The 27,336-nt window shown below is 48.2% G+C and overlaps 1 protein-coding gene across 5 annotated transcripts; it reads left to right on the top strand.

The window, feature by feature from the left end:
• The first annotated feature begins 550 nt into the window (after positions 1 to 550).
• LOC140249671 (sodium- and chloride-dependent GABA transporter 2) lies at positions 551 to 27,336 on the top strand. 5 transcript variants are annotated; one of them, XM_072331689.1, is made up of 15 exons: positions 551 to 642; positions 2,046 to 2,258; positions 4,878 to 5,012; positions 6,106 to 6,246; positions 6,707 to 6,791; positions 9,459 to 9,591; positions 12,522 to 12,656; positions 19,969 to 20,072; positions 22,682 to 22,806; positions 23,339 to 23,451; positions 23,592 to 23,729; positions 24,640 to 24,742; positions 25,402 to 25,502; positions 25,701 to 25,871; positions 26,321 to 27,336. In XM_072331689.1, exons 2-15 carry the CDS (start codon positions 2,051 to 2,053, stop codon positions 26,438 to 26,440), a joined length of 1,812 nt encoding a protein of 603 aa, XP_072187790.1. In that variant the 5' UTR covers positions 551 to 642; positions 2,046 to 2,050; the 3' UTR covers positions 26,441 to 27,336. The 5 variants fall into 5 exon arrangements, with proteins under 5 accessions (XP_072187790.1, XP_072187815.1, XP_072187806.1 ...); XM_072331714.1 differs by having other exon boundaries at positions 22,712 to 22,806; positions 26,321 to 26,824; XM_072331705.1 differs by having other exon boundaries at positions 567 to 642; positions 2,009 to 2,258.

The raw sequence follows: 27,336 nt of genomic DNA, 5'->3' as shown, positions 1-27,336 counted from the left end.
TATCCAGTTCTGTGTACCTTATTTGTGGCCTCCAAGCACGGACCTGATGCCTTCAGATAATGACCTGCAGCAGGATGAGGACCTCCTTCCAGTGCTGGTGCTGCAGCCCTGTGGGGCTCCAGGGCTGGTTTTCATAGGTATAGTTTTCCTGTTGCTGCTTGATTGCAGCTCAAGTGGCGATGTGTGGCACAGGAGATGCCGCATGTCCACATTTCCTGCAGACCCCATGGTGGGAAATTCTCATTCAGCCAAGATTCAGCTCTTATCTCGGCTGGGCTTGTCATTTTGGCTCATGCTTTTTCCTGCAATCCCATGGCCAATGATGGGCAGCGGTACCACCACGTGCAACTGCGCCAGAGCCAAGAAGTCCTTGGTCAGGAGGGTGGCAAGAGACCAGCGGCACCAGCAAGAGCTTCTCACAGGCAGGCAGGGGGAAAGAGCCCCTTTGCACTGGCCATGAAATCAGTCATGTGTAGGTTTTTGTCCAGCCCTGGGGGGTGGGGGAAGGAATGTGGGTTGGGCGAAGTCTAGGATTACACCACGGCTGAAAGTTTTTTCTTTCCACGCTTTAAATCGCCAGCACCTTTCGGTCCTGCCTTCACCTCTCCTGCCTGCTAGTGCTCCAACAGTGCCATCCTCCAGGTAAACTTGCGCCTGCCCCCTGTGCCCACCTGCGTCTCGTGTGGATGAGAGGTCACCGCGCGCGTTCTGCTCGTTTAATCATTTTCTAGCGCTGACTGTTCTACTGACGGTTCCTCCGATCCTTCCAAGCAGCTGCTGTCAAACTCCTGAGAGGGCTCCTCACTCCTCTTTGCCTCCCTAAGTGCTTTATAGGGGGCTGTGCAGGGCAGGGCAGGGAGGGAGGAAGAGGGTCAAAGTGCTGCTTTGCCTGTTTTTTCTTTCCCCTCCCCGGATGGAGGAAGAGTGTCATTTGCTGCCAGTGCCTTTTCCTGCTCTCCTGGTGACAGTGTGAATGGATGGCCAAAATTTCCTGCATTAGGCTGAGGCTGGAAGGACTGCTGAGGGCTTGCAGCGGACCTAGTGGAAGAAGGTGTCCTCAGTGGTGGAAGGGTCTTCAGCAATCCCAACTTCAGTACCAGGCTTTGGTGCAAACAACTGCCCTCAGCCTTTGCCCTGCAGGGCTCAGTAGCCAGGAGGGCATCATGCCCACAAGGAACAGGCTCTAACACCTCCAGCCTCCTCAGTTATAGAATCCTAGAATGTTTTGGTTTGGGAGGGACCTTAAAGTCCACCTAGCTCCAACCTCCCTGCCTTGGGCAGGGCTGCCACTTAGCAGATCAGGCTGCACGGAGCCCCATCCAACCTGGCCTCGGGTGCCTTCAGGGATGGAGCTTTTCTGGGCGGCTGTGCCAGGGCTTCACCACCCTCTGAGTGAAAAATATTGGTGGCTGCAGAGCCAGTGCCAAAGGCTCCTCAGAGAATAAGCAGAGCCTTGGGGAGGCCGTGGCATTTGTAGTTTTTCAGCACGTGGACGGATAGCACCATCCTCAAAATCAAATTACTCTTATGTCACATCTAGTAAATCACTCTTAACCGCTGCCACCACTGAAAGCAAAAACTGTTATTTCATTTTGTCCTCTTTCCACATCTAAGTATTTTCTGTGCTTTCTGGCTTTCACTGCATGGTCTGTGAAGCCAGACCTTAGTAAATGGCAAGAGAGGTGACAAGAAACCCGTACAAGACCTCTCATTAAGTTTCTAATCCTACTCTCACCCCCCTCTAGTTCCAACTCTGTTTCCCAGTCTCTGCTGCTGTGGGAGCTCCTGCAGATAAACGGCTTCCAGAAGCAGAAATGTTTTCAGATGGGTTGATTAAAAATGGGTGAAACTAATAATGACTTGCACAGACAAAGCTCACATATGCTCTTGGCACCTTTTCTCTAGCAGGAAACATTATAAGGAACAAGTAAGGGTTTGGCATGAAGGTGTTTGTGCATCTCTACCTTCTCTTGCCCTCCATAGCCCAAATTTTGGCCTTATTGCACAGCTTGTTTTGAGTACAACAAAGGAAACTCTTTCTGAAGGTGGGATGGATTACAGTGTCCCTGGTGCTGTTAGTAATGGCGAAACAGTGCCTGTACAACCCAGCGTGGAGAAGGAGAAAGAGGAAAAGGATGAGACTCTGGAGCGAGGGCAGTGGAACAACAAGCTGGAATACATCCTGTCAGTGGCTGGAGAGATCATCGGCCTGGGAAATGTCTGGCGCTTCCCCTACCTCTGCTACAAGAATGGTGGAGGTGAGTGCAGCCTCAGCCAGCTTCAAGTACTGGTCACCACATTCCCCCCATGATACCCATGTTGAGCCTTGCTCATCACTGGCAGCAGCTGTGCAGAAGTGCCTGAGCAATAAGACTCGACCCATGGGCTCCATTGCAGGGTGATGAGACACAGACCTGTGTGCTTAAGGGTCAGAAGGAACATGGCTGTCACCTGTGCATAGTGTGTGGATGCTACGCAGTCTTGCTGCTCAGCAATGACTCCTGGCCTCCTTCGGGCTGCACTTGTTCAGAATTTTGTGCCTGTTTTTAGATTAAGGCAACATTTTAGGAGGAAGAACTTTATTTAAAACATGGAAGCCCAAAGCAATTCTCAAGTTGGATTTAGTGGCATGTAGGGAGGGAGGTGCTCTCTCAGTTTGGTGATTAGCTGTTAATTGGGCTCTCTGGAAGGGCAGAGGTGAGGGGATGCAGCATTTGGGGGAGTTGGTGGGCACTAGGGAGCCAGGGCTGAAATCCACTCTCATGGGCCCCGCTAAACTGCTTTCCTTCTAATGGCACAAAAGAGGATTAGCCACTGTTCAGCTACTTTCACGCTGTGCTTTGCTTGGTGATTGTTCCTTTTCACCATCAGCTTGGGAATGTTATTCTCTTTCCAAAGGGAGGGCTGTTCTTGCTCTCCTTCCTGTGGGGCTGTATGAGAGCAGTGACTGCTCCCCTCACTGCATGGATCCTGTCTGGTAGCAGGGAGTCTGCCTGGCATCACTGCCTGCCAAGCCCTCTGGTGCTGGTGGCCAGGGGATGGTTCAGAGAGGTCTTGGGAGAGCTGTCATCAGTGGTCAGACAGCAGAAGGGTTCCTCAGTCTGGCTGATTGGGAAATACTGGGGCAGCCTGTCTGGTGTGTAGCCTCGGTGCCATAAGGAAGGGACCGGGATGCAGCATCCCACCTCTGCCAGGCAGTGTGTCTGTGCTGCAGTGTCCCCACCTCATCCCGTTGTGGCCTGGTAACCCACTGGACTGAGTGTGAGCTGGGACTTCTGGCTGAACCCCAAGCCCCTTTCCTCTCCCCACTCGTACACTCTGGCTAAGCTTCTTAATGAAATCTCTTGAGTTTTTAGTTTGCTTGTGTCTGAGGATTGTTATTCCTTCTGAACTCCCATCAGCCTGACCTGAGAGCCAGTTAGCATCTATTTGGCATGGAAGAGGACTATGCAGGGGGAAGGCAGTCTCCTCAATAGGTCATCAATGAAGCTGGAGTTGTGAGCAGCTTATGGGACCATCCTTCAGGCTCTGCAGGATGGAAGCTCTTACTGCAATTAATGCCAACCAAACATCTGATGGGCCTTGTCCTTCTGTGCCTGGTTTTATGGCAGGTCTTGACCAGTAGGGCAGTTCTCGCTGCTGATGTGAGGGTTATACAGATATATCTGTAATATTTTATTTCCTTTTGCATGTTCTTTTGGTCAGCAAACCCAGGCTGGGTGAAGGTATTACTCTGCGTGTATCCTCAGTGTTTTGGTGTTTTTATGCACAGTCAGAATAATCGGTGTAAAAGGAACTGACAACTTGTTCAAAAATTGTAATGGTTTTATGGCAGGATATTCTCTTTCATGCAACTACTGAGAAGTGTTTTCTGCATACACGCACGCACACACACATAAAGGCCTAGAGGCTTTTCTTTCTTATTTTCATTGCCATATACTAAGTCTCTCAGGCAATCACATCACTCTGAACAATAATACTTGAGGAAAATCCTTTTTTCCATGCCCCTTCCTACCCTACTCATCATACATCCTTCTCATGCTGTCCCCATGTGATATCCCAGAGGGACTTCCTCAGGGCCAGGCTGGAGATCACAGAATCACAGAATTGCAGGGCTTGGAGGGGACCTCAAGAGATTATTGAGTCCAATCCCCCTTCTGAAGCAGGTTCCCTGTGGTTGACTGCATGGATAGGCATTCAGATGGGTCTTGAATACCTCCATAGAAGGAGACTCCACAGCCTCTCTGGGCAACCTGTTCCAGTGTACCATCACCCTTACCATAAAGAAGTTCTTCCCCATGTTTGTATGGAACTTCCTATGTTCAAGTTTTAGGTCATTGCTCCTTGTCCTATCCACCACTGAGAAGAGTTTGGCCTCATTAGTTTGCCTCCTGCCTCCCCTTAGATAATTATGAACACAAATGTGATCTCACCTCAGTCTTCTTTTCCCCAGGCTGAACAGATGCAGGTTACTCAGCCTTTCACCATATGGGAGATACTCCAGGCCCTTTATTGTCTTTGTAGCCCTCCATTGGACTCCTTCTAGGAGATCCCTGTCTTTTTTGAACTGGGAGCCTAGAACTGGACACTGTAGTCTAAATATGGCCTCACCAGGGCAGAGTAGAGAGGAGGACAACTTCCCTTGACCTGCTGGCTACGCTCTTTTTAATGCATCCCAGGATGCCATTGGTCTTTTTGGCCACAAAGGCACACTGCTAGCTCATGATCAACATGTTGTCCACCAGAACACCCAGGTCCTTTTCTGCAAAGCTCCTCTCCAGTAGGTCAGCCCTTAACCTGTACTGATGCATACTGATGAGCTGAACCCAGCCACGTGATGGAGCTTATTTCTCCTGTGTGCTGCTTGAATCTGTCAGGTGCCTTCTTCATCCCTTACCTCATCTTCCTCTTCACCTGTGGCATCCCTGTCTTCTTCCTGGAGACGGCACTGGGACAGTACACCAGCCAAGGAGGTGTGACGGCCTGGCGGAGGATCTGTCCCCTCTTTGAAGGTGAGTGGGTTGAGACCGGGGGGCCCTGGGGACCTATGGGGACACTACACTTATCCTCTGACCACACTTGCTGATCCCAAACCTTCCCAAAATTACACCTTCTCACCAAACAGTTCCTGCTCTTACATTGCATCCCAGATTCCTTTTTTGTGTCTAGATATCTGGCCAGAAGCTTTGCACCCAATAAAAATGATCTCCAAGATCTAATGATGAAAACGCTCCTGGCAGTTATCGGGAACTTACATAAAGTATACTTCTCTCCCTTGAAATCATTGCTGAGTCATTTTCCCAGGTTTGTGGAGGGCTTAGAATTTTTGTGGTGAAAGGTGTCAGCTGTCTTAATAAATCATTAACTGTCAGATCCACTTCTTGCACTATTTCATCATGATTATCCAGTTTCAAGTCACTTTCTGTGATCTCTCAGGTTTTAACAGTTGTTTCTATCCTACATACAAGATCTTTTAGATATTCCTCTGGTACCTAGCAGGGTAGTTGCATGTTGTTAACACAAAAACTTCCCAAAAAGTGTAGAAGGAGGAAGGATGAGAAAATGAAGGAAAGCTGAATTTTGGTAGAAGAGGTGTTATTCAGCAGCTGGAACACCATCATGTGTTTCTGTCCCTCCGGGTGGCTTTCCAGCCACAATCTGTCTATCCCCTGACCAGACTCCCAGCCTGTCCTTCTGCCTTGGGTCTGGACCCCAAGGAGTGCTTCATATGGACTACCCAAGGCCTGGAGATGCTGGGCAGATTCAGCTCCCTTCATGGCTAGCCAGGCAACATCTGATGCCTAGAACCTCATCTCCCTGTAAGGCCATTTCTATTAGGACTGAGGCCCTAAGAGCACATTCATCCCACAACGATTGCCCTCCTGCTAGTGCAGGTTGGGTTAAAGTACCCGCATGGATGGTGGGATGTGGGAAGGAGATGATGGCAAGAGTGGCTGACTTGCTGGTGTAGATCCAGCAGCACAGTCAAGATGTGGAGGAGGGATGCAGCACAGCGGGGGCTGTCAAATAGAAAGGCACTGACCCTTTGGTGAAGCCTGGTCCCATCTCTCAAAATGTGGTTCACTTGGAGCCTCCTTTCTGCAGGAATTGGTTATGCCTCACAGGTCATCGTTGTGCTCCTGAACTTCTACTACATCGTTGTCTTGGCCTGGGCCTTGTTCTATCTCTTCAGTTCATTCACCATCGACCTTCCCTGGGGCAGCTGTGATCATGAATGGAACACAGGTGAGTGTGGAGGACCCTTTGTCTCCAGGAAGAGGTATGCCCATGGTAAACCCAAAACTGTGTCACACTGGGGCTTGTAGGTCTGGAGAACCCCCATTGACTATGCTGCTGGTGCTCTGGGGAAGAAGCTGCAGCCACTGACGCTATCTTCCTCCTTGGTGGTGATGAAAAATCCCATCACCCTGTTTTGTGTTAGCCACAGAGCCAGTGCTGGTTGGGACTGCTCACTATGCCTGCTGGAAGGAAAAATTCAGTGCCAGCTTCTTGATTATCCCAGGTTTCTTGTCAGCCTTGCCCTGGAGGGATTTCCTTTGCTGCGCCTTTGGGACTACTCAAAATTTGTCTCTGAGTACACTAATGAGCGTTGACACTGTGTGTGGGAAGGGAGCGTTTTTTCTGATCCTCCAGTACTCCAGCCACTACTATTCACACTCCTTCCCTCCCTGGGCCTCTCCTACAGGGAACTGCATGGAACTCCAGAGGGCGAATTCAACCCGAAATGTGACCAGTGAAAATGCCACCTCCCCGGTCATCGAGTTCTGGGAGTAAGTAAAGGACAGGCTGGTATCCCTCTTTTCTCCAAGACAAGCAATCCCTGGGCAATGGACCAAGCTGCAGAGGTACTTCCTATTAAACTGTGCTTGTCACAAGAGGTCACAGAGAGCAAGCTGGTCAGGTCAGGGCAAAGGCTCTTGGGGACAGCAAAGTCAGTCAAGGATGGCATCACTGAGCCTGTGGTGTTTGTCTGGAGCTGTGCTGGTATGTCTCAGTGTCAGTGCACTTGTCCTTCTCTTATACCAGAGGTGTCTAGCTTTTTGATTTGCCTGTGATGCACTGAGTGAACAGGAATTGTCTTGGGCTGCATATAAAAAAATACAATCTTGTTAATAGACATAAATAAGAAAACTTTTTTTTTTTCCCCACATTTTACATTAAAACTTATAGAGAGGGCAATAAAACTAGTGAGATGGACATGTAAATCTTACACTGTATTCACATACCCCTGGACTGTTTCATCTTCTTGCTCTCACTGACTTCAATTAAGGCCATCTGATTCCATGCAAGACCTTGCCTCACTGTTGCTTTACTTCCTCTGATTCTTGATCTTTCCTCTTCTCCATTATTCCTCTGCTGTTGTTCTCCCCCTTTCCCTGTTTGAGCTGCTTCTCTCCCTGCCTCCCGTCATGTTCTTCATTGCCACCTATGAGCTCCCTTACACCAGTTCTTTTGTCCTGCAATGCAGGTGAATTGGCTGTATGTTTTCTATCCCCAAACCATGGATCAAACATACCAAGGGTACAAACCTCATTAAAATTAGAGGCACTGCCTCAGGAAATTAGAGCCATAACTATATGCTTTGGTCAGTATTTATATCTGAGTTGCAGCCCTTGACCTGCCTGGTGGCTGTGTCCATACTCAGGATGCAGGTCCTAAGACTGCACATGGAAGTGGGGTAAGATCTGTGGTGATCCACTCTGCAGCATCACTGTGGTGGGTCTTTGTCTTCACGTTTTGCAAGCTTTAGCATGGTCAGCTGGTGAGGAGGAAACCTTAAAGCCCTTTGCATTACCGAAGGAATCCATGCTGGTGATGTTTCTATTAGATAGAAGATAACGAATATTAGATACTAAAAATTTTTTGTTTCAGAGTGGCTAATATGCAAGCCATTCTGAGGGGAGAAGCTCACCAAAATGAGAACAAAGTACCGAGTTCAGCTCACATCCTGGCAAAATCTGCTCCCTCGTTTTCTTGGTCTCCTTCCCTTGTGCCCATGCAATAGTTAGTCCAAAGTACAGAGTACCTTTATTTCTGGCATGAAGGCTTAGACCTGCTGGCTGTGATCTCTGATAATGGACACAGACCAGCACCGAGTCCTGGCTGAAAGACTGAGAAGGCAAGCCCTGCTGCCACCACAGATTACCCTGGTGAACTCAGGCTGGTAGAGGGCTCTGCCCTCACTGCCGTGTGCCACCAGCACAGAGCACATCATGTCCCTGAAGCGTCCCTGGGGCAGCACAAAGCAAAGCTCTTCCCTGGCATCTGCCTGTGAGCAGAGAGATCATTACAGGCTGGAAGACACTGAAGACGTACATTGCTGTTAATAAGCTTATGGCATTAGTTCCTTCAATAGTTGGTATTTTCCTCTTCTCCTACAGTACCCTTTTACTTTTTTCCTATAAACTGCTTGCAGGCAGTTAGATACTGTTATGAACTTAGACTGCTCTTCCTGGGGCTGGTTGCCAGAAAAGCTGATGTTCACTTCACCACTGTGAAAATCCCTGTGTTACTGGGGAGTCAGCACACAGGACTGGAAATTTCCAGTGTAGTGTTTGGGTAGGGGTGCAGTAGGCAGGAGTTTCCTAGGGAAGAACTGACCTGCCACTGGGGTGAAGGCATACTTCTGCAGCCTTTCCTGGCTGCGGTACAGTGCCCTGTTAGTTACACACTAACTGGTTACTCTTCCCCCACTGGTTACAGAGTCCATGCCCCTAGAAGCAGGAAAGAAAGAAAGATGAAAATAAAATATTCAGAAGAACTGCCCGATTTCCTGTGAACGTCTCTCATCCTCTCAGTCCACCTCAGACTATGGTTCTCCAGGAATGCAGACTCTATTTGTGGTTAATTGCAGCAGGGTGGGTTTGTGAGCATGCTGTACACACTGCTGCTGGGGCTCTAAGGTAGCACATGCCCTTCTCTGCTCATCTCAGGACTGGGGTTGGGTCCACACCATAGTGTTTCACATTCAGATCCATCAGTGCAGCGTAGGAGACGGAAGGTGGAGAATGAGTTCTTGCTTCTGGAAATGGTGAGGAAGATTCAACATACCCACAGATCAGGAAGCTGCTTTAAGGCAAGGGTGAGACTATAAGACCTTGGTCTTCTAAGTTGTTAAGCGCAGAAGGGAGAAGAAACATAAAAGGTTGGAGGGGGAAAGGAAAAGAAATGTCTTGGCCCAACAGCCCAGCTTGAGAGCAAGAGTAGAATCCATGTTTGAACCACCAGGCTGGTAGTTCTGGTCCAGTAGTCTAATTCTAGTAGTGGTCTACAGTTTGACACCTCTGCAGCTTGCAGCTCAGAGCTGGCTCTTGTTTGTAGAACATCCTTTCTCCTCAAAGTTGTTAGGTGCTCTGAAAGTGTGGTGAGAGGCGTGTTGGGAACACTGATGGCTGACACTGGAGACACTTGGGTGCTGTTTTCTTTCCCCTCTACAGGAGGAGAGTACTGAAGATTTCTGATGGCATCCAACACCTGGGCAGCCTGCGTTGGGAGCTGGCTCTGTGTTTGCTGCTGGCGTGGATCATCTGCTACTTTTGCATCTGGAAAGGGGTCAAATCCACAGGAAAGGTGAGTCCTTGGCTCATATTGAGCCTCCAAGTGCAGGCCCAGGAGATCTTGCTATCTTTGTGTGTAAGAGGTGGCTGCAAGTTCCCTTCCCTTCTGCCACAGCATGAGCAGTTTGTGCTCCTGCTGGCAAGGTAGTATAGTAACACTCCTGTACTTAAAGCTTTCTCTGCCTCAGCATCATAGGGATCTTCTTTTTGTCTTTCTTGTTGGTCCCAGCTCTTCCTATAGATTCTTGCATTCCCCAGGTCCAAGATTTCCTTTTTTAGTCACACTGGTTAGCACAGAGGGATTTCTCTGAATTTTTCTGAGGCGGGTTAGTGTGACTATCCAGCTCCATCCTGAGCTGCCCCTTTCTCGTCTCCCTGTTGCATCACTGACACAATTACTCAGTCTCTACTACTGCTTCCTGACCCATTCCCAGTCAGGAGGCAGCAAAAACAGATGGAAGTGAAATTGCTTGGTATGCTATTTAGATGGTATCTCCTCAGTGTGCTGGGTTGTAAACTGTGGCTGCATCCATTTCCATCAAGTTGATGACATGGATGTTAGCAGTTCCTCATGCTTCCAGGATTGTCTGGAATTATGAAACATGAAGGCAAAGTCAAGCAGCTTGCAGAAACAATATTTTCTGGTTTCCATGGAGTAAAATCAGAAGAAAAGAGCAACTGCTTGCTGTAGTGGCCTGGTAAAAGAAAGCAGAGGCAGTATAATAACAGCAAATATGATACGAAAGTACAGCAAACACGGTGTGGGAAGTGCTGAGAACAAATCCAGTCTATTTCAGATACAAGTTCAGTGCTAAATGCAAGCGATTCTTAGCAAAAAGGACTAGTGATGGTGAGATCTTATCCCCTTGAAAACAGAACCCTTTCAGTAGAGAAACATGGCCCATTGGTTTATCAGCCCTTGAACTGAATTTGTCCTGTGTAGAACAGTTTCGCAGCAGTTTGCATCCTCGGATGCAGAGATTGCCTGTCCCCAGGGAGCTCTTGCAGATGCAGGAGGTTGTCACAGATGGAATCACTTTGCTGAGGCATGTGGATCATGTTCAAATAAACCCTGGATGTTGTTGACCAGCATGTGACAGAACGATCACACTGGTCCCGGCAAGGTTCCTAGTGATGGAGCTAGAGCTAACAATGCCCGAGAAATAAAAAGATTGGGTTTGAGCCAAGCATTGAGTAATAACTCATTGGATCCAGATGTTCATGTTGTTAGATAGAAGTTCAGAACTATCCATTCAAGAAAACATTCTCCAAATCCAGGCCTCTGGTCTCAGTGCAGATGTAAGTGACTGCTGAGTGAAAAGTTCAACATGCGAGCTCTTGCAGGCACACAGGACATTACCAAGTCCAGAATCTGAACTGTATACCAGAGAACAAGCAGATTGTGTTCTGAGCTCCTAAAACTGATAGTGTTTAGAGATCCATCTCAAAGTGTGCAACCTGCCACCCTGGAAGAATATGCACCAAGGTTCAAAAGCAATTGGGTTATTTTTGAGATTCCTGTTTCAAATATCTTGATTTCACGAGCTGAGAAATATTAGACTTTCATTCTGTCATATCCTGAAGCAATAATTTGGTTCTGTGGTAAGTACAGGGATGACTGTTAAACTCACAGGACCCATAGATTTGATTAACTGTCACTGAGAAGCTTTAAATCAAGAGCCTTCTTGAAACCTTGAGATTGAAATGAATGATGGCATTTGCCAGTGTTGAAGAATGCTGTCCCCAGGTTCCTTCAACATCTAGGATGTAGATTCAGACAGACACGGATGGAGCTGCTTGCACAGCCATCTCAGGCAATGACGAGCCCCAGCAGGGAGATGTTTTTCACTGATCTCTGTGACATTACCCAACACCGCTGTGATATATAGAGCAAGGTGAATTAACTGCATAGAGAACTTGGGGCTGCAGGCAGAAGTGATAATCGAAGAGTTTGTTTTTCAAGGATAGGACATCACTCAAATCCTTCTGTCCTTCCACATAACAAGACTGAATCACCAAAACGTGTATCTCGACTTAGAGCAGGGCTCCCATGGCAGTGTCACGTTCTTTGGATGTTGTTTTCCTCAAATAACGTATATCACCAGGATGGATCCAGAAAGAATCTTTTTGAATCACTGCTTGTCTCACAAGAATTATGCAGGGAAGAGAGAAGGTGGTTGTGTTATCCAGGGAAATCATCCTCTTGCTCCTGGCAGTACTTCCTCTGCTGCAGAAGCTGCTGTAGCAGTGAGAAAGCCTGCCCCTGCCACTAGGGAATGATGAGCTTTAGGGGGATTTTGAAACAGCTCGTTCTGGATGGATGGGCAGGTGAGAGAAACAGATGATTTCACAGCATCACATATTGTGGTTCCTCTAGAGAAGTTCTTCAGTTCTTCGGTGCGTAACTGCCGAAGCTGAGAAAAGAGCTGTAAGGTACCATTAAGTTGTAGTGTGCTGATCAGCACGTCCACACAGGAAAAACCTGAAGGAGCAACATTTCTCTGCTAGCCCAGTGTGATACAACAAACTGAGCAACTGTCTTAAAGGTGATCAATAAGTCTTGAATGTGCAGGGGCAATGCAAAGGCATTAATGGTGCTACTTGAACTGCTGGGGAGGCTGCATCAGACTTCAGTTGGTTTGACCATTTGGAAACGCAGAGCACAATGTGGTATTGTGGCACACTACAGCAATTAGCAACTGAGATGGGGATGCAGAGCCCCTTTGCTGATGCAGACGTGTATTACTGCTGTCTGTAGTGGAGCTGCTCTTGTGACAGCCTGACTCTCACTCTGGATCACTCCTAGGACTAGCAAGGTTTTCTTTGGCTCCAAACATGTGCCATTACACGCAGTTCCTGGGCACATACAAAAAAAATGCATTTCTTTCCACTGTAAGCTAAAGGCTTGGAGTGCTCATGCCTGTTCCTGTGTCCCACTTCCAGGTGGTGTATTTCACTGCCACGTTCCCGTACCTCATGCTGGTAGTCCTGCTGATCCGGGGAGTCTCCCTGCCTGGGGCATCCCAGGGAATCCTCTTCTACCTTTACCCAGACCTAAGTCGACTCGGGGATCCCCAGGTAAGGCCAATGGGAAAATGAATGGCCAAGTTGCTCTTGCCTGGATGCCTGTGGCTATCCTCTTTCCTTCTTTTTCTTTCCATAATCTCTTTCTTCCAGTTCCTTCTATCTGTCTCCTCTTTCTCTACACTGGGTATAAGGCAGAGCTATGATATGGATGGCCCCTGGCCTTTCCCTGCGTCCTTCCTTTATTTGCTCATCTGAGGTGGGTCTGAACTGCCTGGGTTTAGCTCCCTCAGAGAGAGTGATATCAGCTGAACCTGTTATTTTTGGAGGATACCTCTGTGCTCTGGGGCTCTGTAATTTCTGGGGCTGCAGGGGTGGCGAGGAGGAGGAGGAGGAAGGAGAGAATAAGGATGACCTGATGCATCCCAGGACCTGGCTGTCCTTCTTGCACCGCCGTCCTTGTTGAGAAATTCCTGCCTGCCTGGCCAGAGGGTCTATGCCTGACTGCTGCTGTTAATCTCTTTGGGACAAGTTCTTCCACATTAAATCCTGGCTCCAGCTGAGCTTCTGTACCAGCCTTTGTGTGAAGGTGTTTCCAAAGGAGATTAAAGGGTGCCTGCCTGGAAAATAGGCCAGCAAAACCCTTTGTAACCCCATTAACTCTTTCTGCTCTAGCCCTAGTGTTGACTCTGCTGTTAATTTTGCAAGTGTGGGCATCTCTGCCTGATGCAAGGAACAAGGGTCCATGGAGCGTGGTGACAATGTGCTAGGACTGTTGGGGACTTTGAATTTGCCAGTGCCACCAGTATGGTGTGGCTCTGGTCGAGCCGGTTTGACTTAGGACTTCCCATGCTGGGAGCTGAGCATGAGTTTCCAATTTGCAGCTGACTGAGATCTGGTTTTTATCAGGTGAAATGCTCAGGGATCCTGCCCAGCATTCTGGAAGTTGCTCTTGTGTCATTTGTGTGTCCAAGCAGTGGCTGAAAGGCTTTGTTTTGCAGTGCCGGCTTCTCTCATGCTCTCTCAGCTGCAGGGAAGAGGTAGGCAGGACAGCCCTGCCTCCCTGTGAGGTGCAGAGAGGTTGGAGGGGGTTTTCTAAAACTCTCAAGAGAGTGGGGACGGGTCTGTGCTCATACTGTGTGCAGCTCTGCATGTGCTGATGTGGTGTGAGATCCTTCTGCCCCTTTTGAAGCATGCTCCCTAGCTTCTGCAAAGCCTTGCAGTCACAGGGCTCTCACCAAGTCGGGTAGCAAATCTTGCATTTTCTTCATTTTTCTCCTATTGGATAGGAAAGGTAAGGGTTAGTGCCCCAAGCCCTGTATGTTCACAGTGTGCCTCTGCTGCTGCGCAGGCACAGCTTGTGTCCTGCCAGCCACTTTGATGACAATTGACTTGTGCTCACAGGACAAGGCTGTGATTGCTTACCCGCAGTCCAGCACTGCCCAGAAAAATGCAATGTTCTGCAGTGCCTAGGAAGGAATGCTGGAAATATGGAAAAAAATATAATAACCTCTTCGATCTAAGCCTTGTGATAAGGAGTCTCAAGGGGAGGTTTAGATGAAGGGAAAACAATATACAAGGGGACAAAAGGATAACTGCTTAAAAGTATATGAAAACATATGTGAAAAGAAGGGATGAATTATTTAGCAGATTCTACCAGGGGAGAAGCAGCTGAGATGTGATTAAGTGTCTGTGTGGAAATCGCTGCTTTTCACCTGCTGAACGACCTTGGACAGAACCATGAAATCCTGTGCATGAGAGCTGACTGATGGTTAATCATAGAATATCCTGAGTTGGAAGAAACCCACAAGGGTCATCTAGTCCAAGTCCCACCATGATGGTTTCTTCCAGCCATAAAGTCTGCAATTCCCTCAATTTTCCCGCACCTTCCTCTTCCCACTCTATAGAATGTTTACAATTAAAAAGGTTAATGCAAAAATATTTGATATAAAGATAATGAAACTGCTGAACAAGTTTTGCATTATAAAAATCCAGTTCTGCTCAAATAGAAGCAGGTAACCAAAACATCATCTGAGAGAATTCAGTTTGAACTGTAGGTCCCAAGCCTAAAAGTTCCCCCCAAAACCAACCCCATTGGTTTGTTTCTTGTTTAATACTGTGTATTGTTAAAGCAGCATGTTAGCCAATTGCTGAGTTCATTTCTTTTTGTCCCTCCTTGATGGCATTTTTTGAATTCCAGAAGGTTCCGACATTTTCCACAGCACAAACTGTGCTTTAACAGATACGGGGACTCAGGATTGCTCACCACTTCTTCTCTTGCTCACTCCACCCTTCCCAATGTTCTCTGTGGTAATTTTATGACTTGTTTATTTCAGTAGATAACGCTGGGATTTCCTGATGCGCTTACGCAGAGAGATGTGGAGTGGTCCACTCGCGGGAAGCTGAAATGAAAGAATTCACACTAAAAATAAGGGTTAAGTCTGGGCAGTTTGTTTTTGGAGCAACTTTTTCTTCTGTGGCACTGGCAGGTTCTCTTATCACTCAATGCAAACCTTGGCCAGACACCGTTGTAATGGACAGAGCTGAGGAAATAGTGGATGGGCTTGATGCAGAAAGTGCTAGCGATTTATTTGGTCTTGCTAGAAAGAGAAGAAATGCAGTGGTGTCTTTTCACTCCGGTATCAGTCTCAAATATTTCTAGCTGAATTTTATTAGGTTTGTTAACTGAGAAAGGAAGAGCAAAATTTAGAAGCCTTGGAGAGTGTCTCTCTGCACAAAGTACTTCTCAGAACATGTCCCTGACCTATCGCTCTTGTTTTCCCCTGAATTTCCCCCAAACGCAGTGTCTTGGTGTGTCTGCTTGTGCTTTACCCCTTGAGCCTCAGAAAGCCTTTGTACAAGGAAGAGCTTACCATAAGAAACTGCTTCCCCTGTGGCTGCTGAGAACTTGTTGGATATGGGCCCCTGCAGCCATGCTGGGGAAGGGGTCAGAGCCTTCAAATTTGGGACCCTCCTGCTGCTTGCTCTGCTGCCAATGAGAGCTGCTGCTTCCCAGCAAGAGGTGAAGGCAACCATGGGCATGCTAAATATTATTTGTTCCCCTTATTTGTTTTGTTTTGTTTTTTTTTCCCCAGCAAACCTTTAGCTTGACCCTACGTGCTCGTGTCGTGCTGTTGCTGGCCCTGTTTCCTCTTTCTGAAGGCAGCATGTTTGTTTTTAGGCAGAATCATACAGCCTGGAGTCCAGGAGCATCCCTCATCCTTCCCCATCACCTTGGGGGGGAGGGCAGCACAGCTGTGTTTTGAGATGAATCAGGGCCTGTTGTTTCTTTTTTTTTTCTTATCGTGTTTAAAGAAAGCCCAGAGGTGGTGAACAGTCCTGGATGCAAAACCATAGAATCATAGAATCCACTAAGGTTGGAAAAGACTACAAAAGATTATCTAGTTCAACTCCAACCTGTCACCACTATGCCCAATAACCATGTATTTCAGTGCCACATCTACATGCTTCTTGAACACCTCCAGGGATGGAAGAAGTGAAAGAGGTGGCCAGGTAACTTGGCACAGCCCTCAAAAGAGGTACGCACTGAACAGCAGCTGGAGGCTTGCCTAGATTTTGCTCTGTGCTTTCCACTACTCCAAGCACAATGCTCTGCACAGCAGGGACCTACTCTGTGCTGTGTTCTCTGCTGGCTTTTGGGGGGGCTTGGTAGCTTTCCAGCATGGACTGAGACACAGTACTCCAGGTGAGGTCTCACCAGTCCAGAGCAGAGGAGCAGAATCACATTCCTGACCTGGCTGTGTTTCTTTTAATGCAGGCCAGGATACAGTTGGCATTCTGGGCTGTGAGGGCACATAGCTGGCTCATGACCAGTTTGCCATCCACCAGCACCCACAGGTCCTTTTTAGCAGGGCTGTGTGCTGCCTTGTATCCCCAGCCTGTACTGATAGTGGGGTTTACCATGACTCACATGCAGACCTTGCAGATGGATTTATTGAAACTCATGAGGTTCATCCGAGCCCACTGCTTGAGTCTGTCTGGGACTCTCAGGGTGTCAGTGCGTTCTTTGAGCATGTTGACTGCACCAGGCAGCTTGGTGTCACCTGTGAACTTGCTGAGGTTTCACTCTGTCCCACTGTCGATATTCAATAGCGTTTTGCTCTAAAATACTCTTTACTATTATTTGTAAGTGCTCTGAAGTCTTCCTAAGGAAGGATCTGTTTCAGTTCAGGGGGCTATTAAATTCTAGTACATGTAATAAAGCAAATATTGCTAAGAAAATTAAGGGAGGAAGGAAAATATTCTCTGATAGGCCATAACCATCTCAAATAACTGCAGCTCAGGTGTGAAGGCTTTGGTTAAAAACATAGAGTTGGAGGTTATTACAAACTGGAGTAAACAACATGTTCAAGGAAATTGAATTATGAATTAAATAAACTCGGATGGCTTAGAAAACCGCAGACAGCAATCACAGCAAAATACCCAGTCTGCCAATGTGCCAGCAAAATCCGAACAACAGGGTAGACTTCAGCGGCGGAGCTGCAGCCGGAGAAGAGCAGCATGCATTTCTGCAGGGCAAAGAGAACACTCTGTGACCCCATCAAGCCCCTTTAGTTGGAGTGGAAATATTAAAATAATGAGAGGATGTTGTTCTGCAGTGTGGGGGGAGGGAGGGGTGTTGGAAGGGCTGGAAGGAACATTTCTCTGAGTCACAACAGGGAGAGGATTGAGCACAGGCAGCAGCTTGGGGAGAACAGATGTGGGCTAGTATTTCTAGGAGCAGGTGCTTTGTATAGGCTCCATGAAACTGTGGGGCTGAGATGGGGTGAGGGATGGGCTGAATGCCTTTCCCACCCAAGGTCCTGAGTCGTTCTGCTGTTGCTCATCTCCATAACACCTATGGCATCAATCTTGTTGGAGTCCATTAGCACCAGAGGAATGTGGGAGATGCTAGAGGTCTGGGAAGGAAGTAGAAGTGGGTGGCCTTTCACCCAAGAGCTGCAGTAGCCTTTTAAAATGAGAAATAGGAGTGTGTATAGTCTGAGCTGGTGCTCACAGTCACGATGACTGAGTAGGATCAGAAGCTCTGTGCATCGTACTTAGCTTTGTTTGCACTGGTTCAGCCACAGGCTGCCTTGCTTCAAATGGGAACACATGCTGAGGCAGGACCTGTATTCTCTACAGACGTCCCTCTGGATGTACACCCCAGGCAGTGAAGCAGGAACCATCAGACCCCATTCTAATCTCTGCTGCACATAGAGGGTATTGCTGGCTGTAGGAACAAAGCCACTTCATGAGTCACAGAGCTAATGAAGCTTGGTGTCTTGATATTTGACTTCTACCATCAACTGGTAAAGCACCAGTTCTTTTCCTGCCCTTGGGATGTTTCTCATGTCTCCTGCTTGTGTGATTTATCTGATATTTAACACTGGTTGACTATTCCTCCCTGTAGCTTTCCTCTCAGTGGGGATGCTGAGTCTTTCCTGTTCCCTGGTTGTTGTGAAATTCTTAAGTAGTTGGTATCTTTGAGATTTCTGACCACTGTTAAATCAGTTTGAGCTGCGGAAATGGACCCAATGTTATGGCAAGGGTGGGGAATGCTGTTTGATGGCAAAAGTCTTATAACCTGAACAAATCGATCTGAAAGTGCTTCAAAAGCCTCAGGAGAGTGAGAGTCAAGCTGGAATTTTATTGAAAAAAAAAAAGAAAAAAGAAAAAAAAGACAAAACAGAGCACAAGCAATGAGCAGCAGAACAACAAATCAAGCCTAACAAACCCTTCCATCCTGACCTGTGAGAAGATGCTTACATTAGTGACGCACAGATATCAGCTGGATCAGCCTGTCTCAGTGCCCAAAAAGCAGTGGAGAAGTGAAGCCCCATGCCCTGACTGCCTACAAGCACAATGATTCTTTAGGAAATAATTGTGAAGAAAATAAATAGATAAATAAAACACCTTGTTTTTTTTCCAGTCTTTCTGAAATTCAGAAGTGAGCTAATATTTTGGTCTCCAAACCTGCCTCCCTACTCCACTCCTCAAAAACAAAAGTACAATACGTTAAAGCCAACTATTTTTTTCAATGTCCTTGTGCCCAGAACTAGCTGTTCCAGTCCAACCTCATCATCTGTCTCTTCCCATTCCGCGAATCAAAGATTTGATCTGACTCCCTGTGGAAGGGTTTCTTCTTGTCAGTTTTGACTGATGAGGAGAAGGTGGGGCTGAATGTTGACCGAGCTGTTTGCAGGAAGGCCAGAGAAAGCAGTGATATCAGTGAGCCCGAGCTGGTTGCCCCTCAGGACATGAGGCCTTGGTTGAGCGTGTACAGGTAAAATTTGGGGTCACCAAAACTGCTGTGTTCCTCTCTGATGCTTCTGTTCTTGGGATACATCCCCTGGCAGGGCCCTGAGCAAGGCGAGGGTTTATCTGAGGACTCACCAGCACTGCTGGTCCAGGGTACAGCCACTTGGAGACTCATTAAACTTACCCCAGTAATAACTTTTTTTCCACTTCTCTTTCCTCACCGCCTTCCCTTTTGTTTCTAGAAGCACCATTGATTGAATGCTTGCCTTATCTCTATTTTATAAACCCTTTAGGAAGAAAGATGTTAGATAGCAATCTCTGTCATTGCTTCATTTCTCACTGTTGGTCCCCGCTTTTGCTGTTCTCTGCAGAAGACAGTAGCTGTGATTGCATCAGTGACTGCACACAGATAGTCCTTCAAATCTAATTTGTCATTGACAAATGTCAAGCTCTGAGCACCAGGACATGTTCTTGACAGAGAAATCGAAGTGGAGTTCAGGCTTTGTCGGGGTAACATCATTCTAGTATTTTCTTTTAAGAGATGTTCTGTGTGAGCAACTCTGTTAATTTCTAATACTCCTTCCCAGTTAATTTGCTTTTATATTTTGGAACCTTTGAAGTTAGGTCTTGGAACAAAGGGCCACTAGCCATAGATATCTGTGTCACTCAGTGGGAGACCAAGCTTGCCCAAATCACACCCCCCTCCTCCGCTGGTGGAGGGCTCCTTCAGCTCTCCTGGGTAATGCTCACTCAGTCACTTGCTACCAAGAGACTCGAGTGTCACAGTTTTGTGCAGACTTGCCTGAGGAAGACAGAGATGATGATGAAGGTCCCTATGTGCTGTGGGTTTGCAAATCAAACAGCACCTCCTTTCCCTTTGACTCTTGCTATCCCCGCGGTGCTTTGGAGAGCACTGCAATTCCTTGTGCTGTATAACCTGCTCCTACCAAAGGCTTGTCTAAATGCAGGGTATTGCTGACTGCCTGAGCACTGATTTTTTCTGCTGATTACGGTGACCCCTGGGTCTCTGCCTCTTCCCATTGGTGCACCATCTGTGCTTTGTGCTGGCCTTGTCTTCTTACCTCTGTTTGCATCTCCCTTGCAGGTCTGGATGGATGCAGGCACTCAAATCTTCTTTTCGTATGCAATTTGTCTGGGATGCCTGACAGCTCTGGGCAGCTATAACAAATACCATAACAACTGCTACAGGTAACTAGAGCACGGCTCTGCTACCTTGAGCCTTCCCTTCCCTCGACATCAGTGCAAACAGGCTGGTGTACCACTTCCACTTCTACTCAAGACATAGAGTAGTTGCAGGTGTTTTCTCCTCAAATCCATCTCTCCGTGCTTTGTACCCAAGGGAAATGTCAAGTACTTTCTGTCCATGTAATGGATGACAGATTCCCTTTTCCAGACCATACGAGACCCATCAAACCCAGATCATCTTCACTAGCTTTGTTATCCCAGTCCACACCACAACCACCCCTGTTTTCATAACTGGGGGAAGCAGAGCTGGGAGATCAAATGGCTCTAGATTGTAGTCTTTTCACCTTGTGATTTATCCTCTCTAAGTTCTTTTAGACCTAGTGTCTTGCACAGTTTTCAGTGCTCTGGGTGCCTACGTGTTATGTACGGTCTATATATAAACATACAGGTGTGACTCCCGTCTCTTGCATTCTCTCCCCATGCTGGACTGCCCTCAGGCAGAGATCAGCCCAGCTGCCAAACTGCATCAGGCTGTCAAGTTGAAGTGCTCAGGTGAAAATATACTCAGTTTGCTGCAGATGTGTGCAGCATCTGAGGCTGCACCTCCATAGGCAAAAGCTTAGTGTGAGGGGAAGAGACCAGAACAGCTACCTGCTTCTCTTCCCACCTTTTTCTGCTGACCATGTTGCTTTTGGTGCTGGGTTCTCCCCACACCTTTTAAATTCAAACTCGCTGTCATTGCTGTGGAAGGTCCAGGCAGACCACTGCATGGACATAGCTTGGCATCTTTCTCTTCACCTCAGAAATTCACACCTGCTGTAGGGATGCCTCTCCAGCAGCTTGGCTGGGACTTCTTTTTCTTTTCACATTGTCTCTTCTGTCAGATGCAGTTCTGAGAGAAAAGGCTGTGGGAAGAGAAGACAAAATGGATTGGCTCCGGCCTGCTGCACATCCTTGGGCATTGTCCCTGTGCATCTCCAATCTGGAAGTGTGACATGGAGGTGTTGACAGGGACTGCTGAGCAGCAAGGCTGTGAAAAGCTTCTGTAGCTGCAGCTGGGAGAGGCAGAAGAAAAGGAGACAGATCCATTCACGCACAAACCCTTCATGCTACTTGGCTTTTCTAGGCAAACTGTGCTGAGTTTTGGTGTCAAGAGTTTGACCAGCCTGTTCCCAGATATGGACCTAACTTTAAATTTGATACTGTACTCTGCAGCTTTGGTTTGTGTAGAAAGACAGGACCAGGCTTTAATGACACAGACAGACACAAGCTTTATGTCCCACATAGTTCTCTCAGATCAGATGTAACCTTTGGAGACCTGGGGTAAGGAAAGAATGTGGGGAGGATGGACCACTATTCATATGACAGCTGTCCAGAATGACACCAAACTGGGACATTTCTCACTCTCTGGGATTGCATGAATATCATGGGGGCTCCCTGGCCTCCTTCTAGGTGAAAATCTGGGGACTCCTTTTTCTCTGGCCATTTCTTGCATATTACCCCCACCGTGACACACCTTCCCACCTGCCAGGTGACTGGAGAGCATCTCCCAGCCCATGCCTTTCCAAGGAGGCTCTAACCTCATACATACATCTGGGGGAAGGAGGGAAGAAACACTGGGAAGGAAGAGGAGCTATTGGAAATAAATGTGAGTTTGTATAAAATAGCTGAGAACATAAGTGGAGGTTAAATGGCTTATAGCAGGTGGAGAAAGGATGTTCTGGCCTGAGCATCCCACGTGGCTAGTTGAGCTTGGCACAGCATGAACTTTCTAGGTGATTCTTTGGGATGCACCCTGAAGGTTTCATAAAGTCTCTCCAGCCTTAATAAGGAAATGAAGAGGTGGAGCAAAGATTTTAGGTGTTGGGTAGTCCTTCATCACTCAAAGTGCTGTGATATGGGGAGGAATAATCTGAGCTACTTGTAGGGTGTTGGGGCTCTGCATGAGCTGAGGTTTATCCCTAGAAATGGTTGCAGACTGTGAATAGACTCAGTTAATGTGCAGGGAGGAGCAGAATGCTAGAGACCTAAAGACTGGTAGAGAAAATCACACTGGATTTGCAGAAGTAGCATTTAATAAAGTCAGAGTAGGCCATGAAATGCCGGAAGGGTGTGTTCGGTTTTGTTCAGAGTATTTTGGAAAGATTCTGGAAAAGGTTAGAATGGTCCCCAGGGCTGCAGTCACAGGAGGCCTGGGGAGACTGAAGCATAAAAAAAAAAAGAATTGGATAGATAAGAAATGTTTAGTTTAACGAGTAGATGGATGAGAATGAGATGAAACAGAGACAAAAGGGAATAGATCAGAGAAAATAAATTGGATGGCTCGGTTCATCTTTTTCTCCTAATGTGAGGGTCAGGAGATACCTAGCAGTTCTGAGAGCTGGGAACATTATAACTGGTCTGAGAAATCTATTAAGGAAAAACAACTGCCCCCCTCTTGAGCAGAATTAGTCTCTGCTTCTCTCCCATAACTGAGGGGCAAGGAGAGAGGAACAAAAATAAGGTGCTTAGATGTGGAGCAAGTCTATCTCAAAGATGAGGAGAGCAGGGTCTGCCATGGGGTATGGGTCACACGTGAGCCCCCAAGCTGATGCTGTGCTTCCTCCTCCCAGGGACTGTGTGGCTCTCTGCTTCCTCAACAGTGGCACCAGCTTTGTGGCCGGCTTTGCCATCTTCTCCATCCTGGGCTTCATGGCTGAGGAGCAGGGAGTGCCTATTGCTGAGGTGGCCGAGTCTGGTGAGTGAGGGCTGCGGTGGGATGATGGTGTCACGGGAGGCTGCTGTTTTTCCCCTGGTCCAGGAGGCATGCCCACAGGGTACCTGCCCCAGAGAAAACTGTGTAGCAGAAGCAGGCTCCTGTCCTGGTGGGAAGCTCTGCTCTTTGCCTCCAAAACCCAGGGAGAAACAAATGCCCACTCATGAAATGTTATGATGCTATGGCCATGTCTTGAGATCAGTGTAAGCTGCCTGCTGGGGCTATGGTTAGGCAGTTAATGTTATCTCCAGGAGGGATGCAGTACCTGCATGGCATGTACTTAGGCTTGTGCTGGGCTCAGAGGCTCATCTGGCCTCCAGTCCTCATAGCGCTGATGCAGCCATAGTTTGCTATGCCCCATTTTCCTCCCTCCTTGCTGGAGCTCCTCCACTTTGCCTTAGATTCTCACATGGCGCTTGGCCAGGCGACTGCCTCATGTAGGTCCACAGGGATGTGCCTTGCTGTGCCACGATGTGCCATGCTGCTGCCTGCTCTGAAGCCCTTCTCCCCGCAGGACCTGGCCTGGCATTCATCGCCTACCCTCGGGCTGTGGTCATGCTGCCCTTCTCCCCACTCTGGGCGTGCTTCTTCTTCTTGATGGTTGTTTTACTGGGACTGGACAGCCAGGTAAAGGTGCTGGATGCTTTTCTGCTGGACTAAAGCCACTGCTCCTTCAAGACAGGCTTGAACTTGACAGATAGAGGTGCAGGGCTGCTGGCAAACTGCTCTGGTTGGGCTGACAGAGATGGGATCTCTGCTCTTTGCAGTTTGTCTGTGTGGAGAGCCTCGTCACAGCTCTTGTGGATATGTACCCCACCATCTTCCGCAAGAAGAACCGCCGGGAGACCCTCATCCTGATGATCTCCATCCTCTCCTATCTGGTGGGGCTGGTGATGCTCACTGAGGTATTTTGGGCTCAGATCACATGCATGGTGTTCGCTGGGTCTGAGTGCCTTCTCACAGGGACCTGTCAGGTGGTGGGATTTATGCTGCAAATGGGTGAGCTTCATCCTGCTGCTAAGTGCCTGAAGGAGGCTGCCCTGTCCTGCTCTTCCCTGCCCTGCCTTCCCCTGTGGTGTTTGCACTTTCCCTTCCAGTTTCCCTCCTCATTGCTCGTGCCAGTTACAGTTCTGACACCTTTCCAGCCAAGTCTGATAATTGGAGCTCTGGACAGCCAATATTTTGGTTATAAATTTATCTCTGCATGAGTTAAACATTTACTGCTGTAGCTTATTGCATGGTTTGTAGTGAGCCTTTATCCTTTTCTTTCCTCCTGCGTGGAGCTAGAAAAATGGTTGAAAACTTGGGTGGAAAATGGATGGAAAATGTCATGAGCCAGAGTGTGCTCCATATCTATTACACTGATTTTCTATATATTTCCCTCGTGTCTGGGAGTTAAAACTTTGTGAAGTCTGTGTGTTGCGAAGCTGATGCTGCCAAATCTGCCTTCAAAGGGGATTTCCACCCTTGTTTCCAGCTACAAAAGTTGCTTTGTTTTTGTCTTCTCCTAAAATATCCCCACCACCTCTGATGGACACTTCCCCTCTCCTGCCCTGCCCAGGACTGAAGGGTTGCTGAGGCCCCTGAGAGAAAGAAGTCTCCTAGGTCTGCCGCACAGCTTCATCAGGCCTTGAGCACAAGGGAGATGACCTTTGCTGTTGGCTAAAAGTGTGCCCCAGGGAGAGGGTGGTCTCCTAGTCATGGGGAAGGTGCTGAATTTGTGCTTTTCTCTGGCTGGAGCTCTTGGCTTGTGCCTGACTCCTTTCTCCTCTCTCCTTCCCCACTTCTCCTCGCTGCCCACTTGACTCTCCCCAGGGTGGGATGTATGTCTTCCAGCTCTTTGATTACTATGCTGCCAGTGGCATGTGCCTGCTCTTTGTGGCCATCTTTGAGACGCTCTGCATCGCCTGGGTCTATGGTAAGTAAGGAGGGCTCAACTCTGCTCCCTCAAGCTTTCAATTTCCCCACCCTTAGTGCGTAGGTCAACACTTCTCTTGGCAATCACTTCATAGTGCAAGGCAGCCTTCTAAACCCTCGCTTTGTTGCCTCTGGATTCAACTGAATGTGCCTTCCTCACAGCAGTGCCCTAGGGGATCTGCTTGGCAGACATCCTCAACAGGTTCCTAAGTGCCCCTGAATTTGACACCCTCCTTCCTTGGGGCTAGGAGACTTCCTGGAGGATCAGTTTCCCAGTCTATGCATTGAGGGGTCTGAGATCCTCGCAGTGCTTTTGTGAGCCCTCTTTCAGCCCCTGACATTCACAAGAGATGGGTAAAATCTGGTTAAGGTCACAGCCTCTGTTCACGTACTAGCACAGGGCACAGGATATACCAGCTGAGGGGCTGTGGTGACCCACTGAGCTGTTCTGGAGTGAGTAGATGTTAATCCAGGATTGAAGATCCTCCTCAGTGTGCTCCCCAGCAGGCTTCTTGGCTATGCAGAGGTTACTGCCTCACCTTCTGGGGAGCTCCCAGATGGTGGGGAAGCAGGGCCCTCACTTACCATTCTCCTCAAGACACACAGACCCTGCTGCCCTTGTTCCCTGCAGCAGTGAGGTGTCATTCCCCTCTCCTGCAGGTGCTGAGCGTTTCTACGACAACATTGAAGATATGATCGGCTACCGGCCATGGCCCATCATCAAATACTGCTGGCTTTTCATCACTCCGGCAGTTTGCTTGGTAAGAGATGGGCAGAGCTGGGTGCCTCTGAGATACATATGCACATATATATGGAGGGATCTGCACATGTGTTGAGGCTATGTAGCCTTTCTTTTACCACAAAACTCTGTGCAGGTGTGGAGTCACCAGGAAGACGTACTTTGGCTAACAACGTTGATTTTCTTGCACTTTTTCTCTTGGCTTCTTCTACCCTGCCAGGCAACCTTCTTGTTTTCTCTGATCAAATACACCCCACTGACGTACAACAAGAAATACGTGTATCCGTGGTGGGGGGATACGCTGGGCTGGCTGCTGGCCCTCTCCTCCATGGTGTGCATCCCTCTCTGGATTGTCTACAAGCTCTCCACCATCAAAGGTTCCCTCAGAGAGGTGAGGCTGAAGCTCTGGGATCAGGGCATGGGCTGTACAGCCTTTCAAGGGAGTTGTTTGTGTGTTGCAGGTTGATTAGTAGGGAGCCTAGAACGAATCAATTGAGTGAGTTCATTGCTATAACTGAACTGTTGGTTTTATTGAGTTCTGCCTGGCTAGAGGGCTGCCCCAAGCTGTCTGTTGCCTCTTGGTGTCCTTTGTTTATTACTTCTGTCTCTTTGCAAGCACCATTAGGAATAAGCTCATTAGATGATGAAGAAAAGTTGATCTCCTGTACCTCAGCTCAGCATGGAGGCTGCCCTTGACAGCAGTTTGGGCTCTTGCTCCATTAAAACTCCAGATCCCACCTGTTCTCTAGCTCCTGCAAATGCTCAGGGAGGGGTTGTCTGAATGACTGAATGATACCCATGACTGGAAGGGGAGGGCTCACATTATCTTTTGCCTTCCAGAGGTTCCGCCAACTCACCTGTCCACTAGAGGACTTGCCTTCCAGGCCAGGCACAGGACAGCCTCTTCCTTCCACCAGATCTGGCCTCCTGATGCTGACAGAGCTGGAATCTCACTGCTAGGACCAGTGTGGCTCTCCCTCCCTCCCCCAGGATGGTTTCTATGCAGCTTTTACCACCTGTTGGACAACACAAGGATTCACTCGCTGAGGAGTGAGGGATTTCTGGGTTGAGTTCCCTTCCCTGGAAGATCTGAAGGGCTGAGGGAGAAGCTGCTGTGGAGATGGTCTGTGTGGAGTTAGCAATGCACCTTAATCCTCTCCCTAAGAGGGCTCTGAAGGGGCAGATCAAACATCGGTGTTCCAGAGCACCCCCAGCCTTCTGGTGGGCAGAGAAGAAGGACTGATCATGGAGTGGAGAGTGCCAGAGCCTCAAAATTGTGGCTCTGGTGTGGACTTTGGGAGCTCTCCATTCATTCCATTAAATTCTTGTCTTTCCCCTCTGGTTACAGACTGTGTCATTTTCTGTGACCAGCATCCCTTGCTTACATTGTGTTTGGTGGGGTGTGTATCAGTGAAGCTGTGCTGGGCTCCATGTCTGCACCTCTGTTGCGCTGGCACATTTGTACAGGAGGGTGGTGAGAGAAGAAGCTTGGTTTAGGTGGGAAGGGAAGCGGGGAACGCTGACTGGGAGACCTCTGTATGCAATAGGATTGGGGTTCTTGGTGCAGAGCCATCACCTGCTCCCATCCAAAAGAGTCATCTGGCTGATGAATCATTAGGCTATTCCCAGGGCCTGGGAGAAGTGTGTAGGCTGGTGTTTCTTCATGCAAGTGAAGCACTGTGGGAAATTGTCCCTCATCTCTGCAGGTCTAAGTCATTTTTGTGCTGACTGGATTCCAGGTTCTCTAGAACCTGCTATTTTTGTTTCCCTGCATATGGAGGAAAGGCTGCATGGCTGAGATGGGATCTGTAATGTTATGTCAACTCAGCCACAAATAAAACTTCTCATTTTCAGGC

Source organism: Excalfactoria chinensis, chromosome 1 (genome assembly GCF_039878825.1).
Source record: "Excalfactoria chinensis isolate bCotChi1 chromosome 1, bCotChi1.hap2, whole genome shotgun sequence".
Taxonomy (NCBI): Eukaryota; Metazoa; Chordata; class Aves; order Galliformes; family Phasianidae; genus Excalfactoria; species Excalfactoria chinensis.
The sequence above is the reverse complement of the archived record's forward strand: the minus strand, read 5'-3'. Positions and strand labels throughout refer to the sequence as shown.

What these genes read in the sequence shown, in the direction of transcription:
- LOC140249671 (XM_072331689.1), top strand. Translation starts at nt 2,051, where the DNA reads ATGGATTACAGTGTCCCTGGTGCTGTTAGTAATGGCGAAACAGTGCCT. An exon ending in TACCATAACAACTGCTACAG is followed by an intron (nt 20,073 to 22,681) that starts GTAACTAGAGCA and finishes TCCTCCTCCCAG; the next exon opens with GGACTGTGTGGCTCTCTGCT. An exon ending in TCAAAGGTTCCCTCAGAGAG is followed by an intron (nt 25,872 to 26,320) that starts GTGAGGCTGAAG and finishes TTTGCCTTCCAG; the next exon opens with AGGTTCCGCCAACTCACCTG.